Here is a 9,204-nt window from a genome sequence, read left to right on the forward strand (position 1 = left end):
CTAGCTCAGTTTCATAGCTCTGATGGCTTCCCTGGGTTTTCCATCTTTCTCTCAGCTTAGTGGAATTGACAGAGGAAATCCTCAAGCTGCTGATGGATCTGGTCTTCCGGCTGGTCTGCAGTGGGGAGCTGAGTCTTGCCAGAGTGTTACGCAAGAATATCCTTGATAAAGTGGATCAGAAGAAAATGCTGAGCTATGCCAATTCCATCAAACCTCTTGCAGCCCGTGGGGTGGCAGCCAGGTGAGGGAAGATGTCCTTTGAAAGACAGGGCATCACTTTTGTGTGAACACAAGAGTTTTCTCAGTCCAAAATATAAGAAAGAGAAGCAAACAGGTCACATTTATGAGCCTTTGTACTTCATCCTTGTTTTTTACAGGCCAGGGACACTGCATGATTTCCACAGTCATGAAATAGCTGAGCAGCTGACCCTCCTGGATGCTGAACTCTTCTACAAAATTGAGGTACAGAGATGAGGGAGGGGTAAGGGCAGTGGGAGGATTGAGGCATGTACCCTCCGCATCTTTGGTATTCCCTGCCAGCTCTCCAAGACACCTGTTGGTTGTAGGAGACAGCTGAGCTTGTGTCAGCAAGTGACTGGGAACACACACTGACTGGGAAACCTGAGGCAGAAATCCCATTTTAATGTATGGTGTTTCCCACCCCTCTCCTTCCTTGGCAGATCCCAGAAGTTTTGCTTTGGGCAAAGGAACAAAATGAAGAGAAGAGCCCCAACCTGACACAGTTCACAGAGCACTTTAATAACATGTCCTACTGGTAAGGACCTCAGAACAAACAACTGTGCTTAACATCCAGGGCTTTGCAGGGATTCTAGATAATCCTTGCAGACTTGGGTTGCTTTGTTACAAGTGGGATAACATACATTTTTAGCCAGAAAACAGATGCAGAGCACTCATCATAGACTCTAGAGCACACAATAAAGAGTCAGGAGGCTTGTGGAGGGCCCTGTAACCTGGAGGAATTAATTGTCAGTACCACTGTGCCCTTCAAACAAACATTCCCCTTGCAACAAAGACACTCTGTGAATTATCCTGTCCTTGCTGTGGGTTAGAGTGCTTCATTTAAGTTGGAGGTGTCATGAAGTTTGTAGTGTTGTTTAGTAGTGTCAGTGAGCAGGGTTTTTTTAATGAAACAAGAGGAAATCTGAGCTCTATCTAAGTGGCTTCATCTTTTTTTCCTGTCTGTCCTTCCAGGGTCCGTTCAATCATTATGCTACAAGAGAAAGCCCAAGACCGAGAGAGGCTGCTCCTTAAATTTATAAAGATTATGAAGGTACCAGCTTGTTTTTTCCTGTGAATCACACACTCTGCTCCTCAAAGGAGCAGGGGAGTGGGACCTTGTGGTTGGTAGAGCTGTTTGATGCTAGGAGGCTTTTCAGATCTCCAGAGTAACTGGAATATTCTCCCTCTTCACAGCACTTACGAAAGCTGAATAATTTTAATTCCTATCTGGCCATTCTGTCTGCACTGGATTCTGCACCCATCCGAAGGCTGGAGTGGCAGAAACAAACCTCAGAGGTGAGGAGCAGTGGGAGTTGTCAGCTTTGGGGGAAAATGTAGCTGTGCTTAGCTATGAAACAGCTGGGTGGTTTCAACAGCTCAGCAATGTCCCAGGGTGGGGTGATGGTGGATAACTGCTCTCCTGTGGGTAAAATGCCACAGTGCTGGAAGCTTGCAGTGTGGCTGGGCATTCTGACAGCTGCAGGAGTGCCAGCACAGTCATGGGGCAGAACAACCTCCTCCTCTTCCTCCTCCTCCTCCCTGCAAATCAAGGCTCAGTGAGGCTGAAGTCAGTGAATCTCTGTGTGTATGCACTCAGGGTCGGGCTGGGTAAATCAGTCAGAGGTGTTTGCAGGATGGCATTGGCTCCCTGGCCTGTGTGGCTCTCTGGGGAGAGGTGGCAAAGCAAATGGGTTTGCAGCAGTAGTGTCAGCATGGAATTTGTGTCCTGCCAGGGCCTGGCTGAGTACTGCACACTGATCGACAGCTCCTCATCCTTCCGCGCCTACCGTGCAGCCCTGGCTGATGTGGAGCCTCCCTGCATACCATACCTGTGAGTGGGGAGTTTCTTTCCTCTGACATTACTTCTGCACATTTAAATGGTTCCTTGGAGGGTTTCTCAGCAGCTTCTGCCCAGCTCAGCACTTGCCTTTTGCCTGACATCTGGAATAAGACAGCTCTGTGCCACATCAGCCCCCAGGCCCTCTCTGCAGCAGTTTGTCTGGTAGCACAGGGTGGCAGATAGTGTTTTGTAAAGAAACTTATGTGAATTGACTATGGGAAAGGAAAGATCAAGTGCCTGGATCTTCAGCTGACCCTTTAAAACTCTATGTTCTTTGGGGTCTGTGTGCAGAAAGACAGATTTTCCCATGAGGTGCAATGGATCCCACAGCTTCCATCTGCTGCTTTTTTGGTTCTGTTGGCTCACAAACAGGTAGAGGAGGAGTTTCCCCTGTCAAACAGGCTCCTGCATCCTGTTTCTTGATGAAAGGTTGAAGCCATTGCCTTTCTCCATAAGGGCCATCTGATCTAGATACCAGATTTGCTCTGGGTTTACACCAGTAAAATTCCTCCTGGTTTTGATTTCTTCTGTGGAAAGCAGCCTGTAGGAAGAGGTTGCACAGGTACATCGTATCTCCTCTGGCAGGGAACCACAGCAGGATTGTGCAGAGATATGACTGAGCCAAAGAGGCAGAGAGAGGAAGGGAAAACAGACCTGGCTAGGGAAACCCTTTTGCATAAAACTGGAAGGAAGGTTTAATCCCTGGCAGACACTTCCCTTTCCAACCTTCTTCCATCCTGGTCCTCCTCTCCATGGAGGGTGAAAGAGGAACCTGAGCACCCTCAGTGTGCTGTGGGTGCCTCTCCTCAGAGGTCCCTCAGCTGTGCATGGTGGGTGCTGGCACCTGAGCACCTTTGGATGTGCTGCTGGGGGCACGTTTCCCTATGGATAAGGTCACAGTGCTGATGGTGGCAGTGGGAGGTGGTTGGATTCACCTTTGGCTGCCCACCCTGCCCCTGTGTGACTAACCTCTGTACTGTTTGCCTACTCCCTGGCCTGCTGCCCCTTCTGTCTTTCAGAGGTTTGATTCTGCAGGACCTGACCTTTGTTCATCTGGGAAACCCAGATTACATTGACAGCAAAGTGAACTTTTCCAAGCGCTGGCAGCAGTTCAACATCCTGGACAGCATGAGGTGCTTCCAGCAAGTGTAAGTGCAGCAAGGAGAGGTCAGAGCTGTGGGGCACCACATGGGCACTGGGGAGGGAGGTCATGGCTAGGGCATGGGAGTCTCTGTGCAGGGGGAAGGGAGTGTAAAGTCAAAGCATCATGATGGAGATGTGAGGAGAAGTGAGAACAACACAGCTCAGGTTGCAGTCTCCTTCCCTCTCTAGCTTAGATAAGAGTTGTGAGTTTTGAGATCCCATGCAGTAAAGTTTTCCCACTACTCTCTTTCAGATGAATCTTTCCTCCAGGTTTTCCCATTGCTGTTTCCTAGGTTCTCTGTGTCATGGAGGGGTTTCTTCAGTGCTCAGACCTAACTGCTGATTTCTGTGTAATCAGCCCCTTTTTTCCCCCCCAGTTCAGCAACAAGCATGATGTTTTTTTCCCCTTTCTGGTGTGGTCTCACTGTCAGGAGTACTGAGCACAGAGCACAGTGCTGGATGTGCTTAGAGCAGGGCAGGGGTGGCCAAAAATTGGGAGAGGATCCCCAGGTAACCCCTTGCTAACTGCAGCCTCCTCTGGTTTTCCAGACACTACGACATCAAACGAAACGACGACATAGTGTCATTCTTCAATGACTTCAGCGACCACCTGGCTGAGGAAGCCTTGTGGGAACTGTCCCTCAAAATCAAACCTCGGAACATCACGAGGCGGAAAACGGATCGAGAAGAGAAAACCTAGGAGCAGGGGGTGGTGCGAGCGAGGAGAATTGCTCCACAAAGGCGCCGAGGGCAGCTATGAGACTGGAGTTCAATGTTTGTACCTGTCACTGGATGACACACCCTCCCTCCCAGCTGGCAGCCATCCCTGGCGCTGGGAACGTCGCCGCGGGCCAGAGGTGACCGCGCGCGGCCGCCGAGGGCAGAGATGGGCAGTGCTCGCCCTCCTCCTCCTCCCGTCCCTCTGTGCCATGAACCAGCTTTAAACCCGGGGAGAGAGAGAGAGAGAGAGCTGTGTGGAAGGAGTGTCCCACGCACGTGTGTTGCTGGTTTGCTGGCCCGTTGCAGCTGGGAACATCCCAGGGTTTGTTTTCATCCACAAAGAAGGGTCAGGAAGAGCTCAGCACCCACAGACTTGTCTCCAGAGCGGTGTTGGGCAGGCAGCAGCCATGGAAGCCAAGGGTTGGAGTCTCCCCTGCAATGCCACCTCCAAATGTGTTCATCCTAGGAGATGAGGATGGAAGCATCTCCTGCTGCCTGCCAGAGGAGCTCTGCCTTCAGAGAGCTGCTTGTGTTTACAGGGGTCTTGGTTCACCCCAGATCTCTGGCGCCTTCCTCGTGGGAGGAAGGCACCGGTCGTAGATACAGAAGAGGCACTGAAAAAGTGGGCAGGGACCTGCTATCTCCAGTCATCACACCCCCCTCCTCCTCTCAGACCTTGTTATTTAATCCCTCCAAACCTGGACTCGTGGACTCCCCAGGTCCCGCGGGTCACCTGCCCATGGTCCCGTGTCTCTTAGCGATGGTACTAGCTTTTGCACAGGAAATGCTGTAGTATACAGACTGTACATACTAGTGTTTTAGAATCCTTTTGGGATTTTTTTGATGCATGTCTGAATACTGGTGAGTTTATAGGAAAAAAAAAAAAAAAGAAAAAAAGTGCAAAACAGTATGTATAAAAATTCACAACCGGTGACAATGTTGTCCAAGTGCTGGAAGAAAGGCTCGGGGCAGCAGGGTGGAGGAGGTGCAGGAGTCAGGCAAAGGAGCCAGTGGGTCCATTTCTGGGTTGGAAATGGGAACCAGGAAGGAGCCCTGTGCCCAGCCAAGCTGCCCTGCCCTCCCACCCTGCTGCTCTCTCCTCTCACTGTTGCCAAATGTTTCTTGCCGGGGATCCCCGTCAGGCTGACCCTCGGTGCTGTGCTTTGTGTCCCAAGCTTTGGCAGGAGCCCCAGCAGGTGCCCAGTCCTGCCGTGCCAGAGCCAGCAGGGCAGGGGCCTGGCATGGAAGAGTGAGGCAGGGGGTTCTCATTTCCCACACATGCAGCATTAACCCCAATCTGTTCAGTGTGCCTTATTCAGCCCCTCTGTCCCCTCTCTGCGTCCCACCCGTGGTGTCCTCCCCAGCACAGCCCCAGACAGGCCATTTCACATCCCTCCTCTCTGTCCTCCTCCCATGGTTTACACTTGGATCATGGGTTTGAGCAGCCTTGAGAGACCCTTCTCAGCTCCCTGCCACATGGTCACAGGTTTTTACAGGGTTCTGACAAAATCCTGCAGGTTTAGGGCAGCAGCTCCCAAGGAATAGAGACGTGGAGGTTCACAGAGCATCCTTAACTTATTTCTCAGTAGCAGCTCTGTGCCTGCTAAAGCCTCTGTTTATTCTGGGTGAATCAGAGCTGCATTCACTTCCTCCTCCGAACAGATTGCAAAGCCTTGGGCAGCTCTGCCTGACTCTCAGGAGGAAGAGAGAGCTGTTATTTTCCTGAAGATTCAGGCAGGAGACTCACACCGTGGGCAAGTGGAGAAGCACAGAGAGACCCCTCTGTCCACAAGGGCAGGAGAAAAACCTGAGTTCTAACACAGTCCATGCTGTGCAAGCCCAGAGCAGGAGGGGCAGGGATCTCCCTGTGCTGAAACACAGAGTCCAAGCTGGAAGGCTTCAAAAGTGATTTATCTTCATGGCACTAAGGACGTTGGAGCTGTGTGTTGAGTCCAGCCAAGGCTTTACAATCCCCAAAGGCTTCCCAGCCTTCCATGCAGGAAGTAATGCCTGTGCTTTCCTTTGTAAATAAGATTGTTTTAAAACCCCAGCGTGGTAAGGTGGTGTCAAGGCCAATCAGGGTGTGTGGCACAGGCGTCGCCCCAGCGGCTCCAAGTGCCCCTTGGACTGCTGCTGTGTCTGGGCTGTTCTGGAGTGTCGTGTGGGGGTAGCACTGAAACCACAGCCCATCACCCTGTGCTGCCCCTGTGGGGCCCTCGGGGTGCAGAGGTCATGGCTGGGCCTCAGTGCCATGGAGGAACCGGAGGGTGCACCTCATCTTCATCCCTGCCAGGATGCTCAGCTCCTCTGCTGCCAGTGGGAGCCATTTCCAGGTTCTTCCCTGCCCTCTTAGCACTAAAGTGAGTCTTGCTCCCTGCCTGCCCTGCCTCAGGAGGTCTGTGTGTCCACAGCATCTTGTCCAGCGTGGTGGGGCTGAGCCCCCCTGGCTTTCCTCCCTTTGCTCTGCCATCATCCCCAGCCGAGCAGTGTCCCAACCACAGCTCCTGGCTCATCTCCCAACCTTGGACCAGGATTGCAGGGCTGGAGGGACCCTAAAGGAGGGTCCCCTTGCCCAGAGCAGCTTCAGGTTTGCTGACCAGAGTCCCCTGTCTCCAGGAGCAGCCCCTGGAGAGCAGGACAGCCCTGTTCCTGTGCCCTGCAGGCTGTGTCCTCGAGGCCATCACCTCTTTCTGGGGAGAGAGAAGAGGGGTCTGAGCCCCCTCTCCGTGTGGGGCAGGGAGTGGGGAGAGCAATGTCCCCAGTCACCTCCTGCCTCTCCCCCTCCCAGCAGTTCCGTTGTATTATAGATCTACCACTAACCCCGTCCCGGTGGCATCTTCCTGCGAACATTTCAGACCTGTAACTTTTTTATGAAAGACAAATAAAACACCAATAACGAACCTGCCTGATGATCCTGTTTACAGTGCATGCACAGTCTGTGGATTAAAGTGACAATCGAATCCGTCTCTGGCGCTGGTGTGGCCTCGTGTTTTCTCATGTGCCCCTTGGGGTTTTCCTCTGCCCTTGGCTCTTGCTCCCCATATTTTTCCCTCTCTGCTGAGATGACCCTGCCCCAATCCGAGCCCTACACTTGGGAGGGACATCTGCTCCTGTCCTCTGGGCACTGGTGTCCCCCGTGCTGGGGGCAGGCGTGTGCCCAGTCCATGCTACGGCCACGTGCCAGAGGCCAAGGGCTATAAATAAAGCCCTGCAGCAGCCGAGCTGCTCCTGTGCTATTTTGGTCCTGGATGGGGTTCAGAATTCCTCTGGAAATAATTGCTATGGGACAGCTCAGGAGGAGAGTGCCCAGACACTCCTTGAGCCCATGCTGCCTGTTCCCTTGGTGGGGCTGGACCGTGGTGCCACGTCCCTCCAGCCTGGCACAGGGGGAGAGAGCCACAGGGTCTGTCAGCAGCTCATCCTCCTCCCCCTGTGGCACCTCTGAGTGGCAATCCCACACCATGTGGGCTTCCCCCCCCCAGGATGGGCTGGAACCTTGACACCACCTGCTTTTGGGAAAACCTCAATTCATCAATTACAGGAGAATTTCCCCTGAATTTTGTGGTGGATAAAAGCCATGGCAAGAGGAGTTGGGGGGAAGGTTCTTGATGTGCAGAGAAAACAAAAGCTTTGGCTACAGCTGTGTTTTATTTCAACCCAGAAACAGCAAGGAGGTGGCAATACAGTGTGTGTCTGTCTGTGTGTGCAGAATTACCGTAGAAGCTGCATATGAGGGTTGTATCTTCACATTATTAAGGACTGGTGAGGGCTTTCCACACACCTGAGCCTCTGTTACACCTCAGCCCTTTACTCCCATCTCCAGCCCCAATTATGAAACACTCCCTCTGCAGCAGAGTCCCATTTGGCAGCTCCCAGTGCCAGCCTGTGGTAATGGGATTTGATATCCTGAAGCAGAGCTTCATCCCATGGGTGGTGCCACTGCTCTGAGGTGACTCCTTGCCCAGAGGAGGGACACAGCATTGGCATCACTTCGGTCTGGGTCATCACTGCAGTTCACAGGGCTGTGAGGGCAGGCAAAGGCACGTGCAGCTCCTCATCCTGCCAGGAAGGACAGACACTGCTCCTTAGCCATGATCACACTGTGGTCACTCGTTTCCCAGGGCAGCCCAGCGATGCCATGCAGGGCTGTGGCCACTTCAGCTGCCTGTGCCTGCCAGGCCACAGTGAACCACAAGGAGCCCTTGGCACACGCCGTGTCCCTGGGCTTGGGGTCCCTGTCAGAGGTACAGGACCACCACGACGTAGATGACCCAGCTGATGGAGACGAACAACCCGAAGATGAGGCTGAAGAGGACGAGTGACCGTGCCCTTCTGGATGCCACGTATGCCTGGGCCATGTCCCCACGGTCAACTGCAGACCGGGTCTGGTGCAGGGGGGAGAAGGAGAGAGGTGAGAAGGGACCCACAGCACCAGTGGAGTGGAGATTTGATGTGCTGGGCTGGTCCTTACCTCACAGGAAAAGACGAGGGCAATGACCCCAGTCAGCAGGCAGCAGAAGAGAGTCACCAGCATTGACTCCACCATGTAGTCCTTGGGCAGGTGCCCACGCCCAGCGAGTGATGGCCCCGGGGCTGACTGCCCATTGCACTGTGATACAGGGAGTGGTTAGAGCCACACACAGTCCCCTCATCTCTCACCCTTGGGTGTGCTGCTCAACCATCATTTGGGGCAAGCATGGAACCCCACAGACCTGGGAGGGGAGACAGGGAGCGATCCCACCACACAGCAGGGCAGGAACACATCGGGGTGGGTGGGTGATACTCACAGCAGCGTAGGGCTGGGATGCAGGTGGGATGCCCGAGGCTGGGAAGGACCCTGGCCCTGGTCCTGGCTGGTACACGACAGGCACTTGCTGGGAAATGCCACCCGGGACCGGCGAGTAGAAGAGGTGAGCGCTCTTGGGGTCTGGGGGTGAGTAGGGTGGTGGATCCCCCTCGAAGGCTGCGTTGGTGTTCATTGCCACCACCACGGGTCTGTCCCCAGTGCCATCCTGCCCCGCTCGCCACGCCCCGGGGCGCTGGGGCCCCACTGCTGGCTGCCCCTCCATCCCACGAGACCCTGCGGGCACAGCGAAGCGGTGGTGAGCACAGCCCCGACCCACCAGCCCCAACAGTGACCCCGGCTCGGGCCGTGGGCTGTGCCTGGTCACCCCTGTGCCACCAGCTCAGCTCCCCAACCCGTCCCCACCCAGCGGTGCCCACAGGTGCCAACCTGCTGCCACTCGGAGCTCCATGCCCTG

At 54.1% G+C, this 9,204-nt stretch overlaps 2 protein-coding genes across 2 annotated transcripts in view; one reads left to right on the forward strand and one right to left on the reverse strand.

Annotated features, from left to right (window-relative positions):
* The window catches only part of RAPGEF1 (Rap guanine nucleotide exchange factor (GEF) 1), a 51,389-nt gene extending 47,264 nt beyond the window's left edge, over positions 1-4,125 (forward strand). Inside the window, exons 15-22 of the mRNA XM_009084585.1 lie at positions 56-241; positions 378-462; positions 681-775; positions 1,213-1,291; positions 1,435-1,536; positions 1,974-2,071; positions 3,100-3,228; positions 3,773-4,125. Coding sequence (XP_009082833.1) covers positions 56-241; positions 378-462; positions 681-775; positions 1,213-1,291; positions 1,435-1,536; positions 1,974-2,071; positions 3,100-3,228; positions 3,773-3,923 — 925 coding nt within the window. The 3' untranslated portion in view covers positions 3,924-4,125. The remainder of the gene's footprint in view (positions 1-55; positions 242-377; positions 463-680; positions 776-1,212; positions 1,292-1,434; positions 1,537-1,973; positions 2,072-3,099; positions 3,229-3,772) is intronic.
* Positions 4,126-8,181: 4,056 nt separating this feature from the next.
* PRRT1 (proline-rich transmembrane protein 1) lies at positions 8,182-9,012 on the reverse strand. Its single transcript, XM_009084586.1, has 3 exons — positions 8,731-9,012; positions 8,415-8,552; positions 8,182-8,328 (listed from the first exon to the last, which is right to left on the reverse strand). Exons 1-3 carry the CDS (start codon positions 9,010-9,012, stop codon positions 8,182-8,184), a joined length of 567 nt encoding a protein of 188 aa, XP_009082834.1.
* Between the last annotated feature and the right edge of the window lie 192 nt (positions 9,013-9,204).

This window comes from Acanthisitta chloris, unplaced genomic scaffold (genome assembly GCF_000695815.1).
Source record: "Acanthisitta chloris isolate BGI_N310 unplaced genomic scaffold, ASM69581v1 scaffold31411, whole genome shotgun sequence".
Lineage (NCBI taxonomy): Eukaryota > Metazoa > Chordata > Aves > Passeriformes > Acanthisittidae > Acanthisitta > Acanthisitta chloris.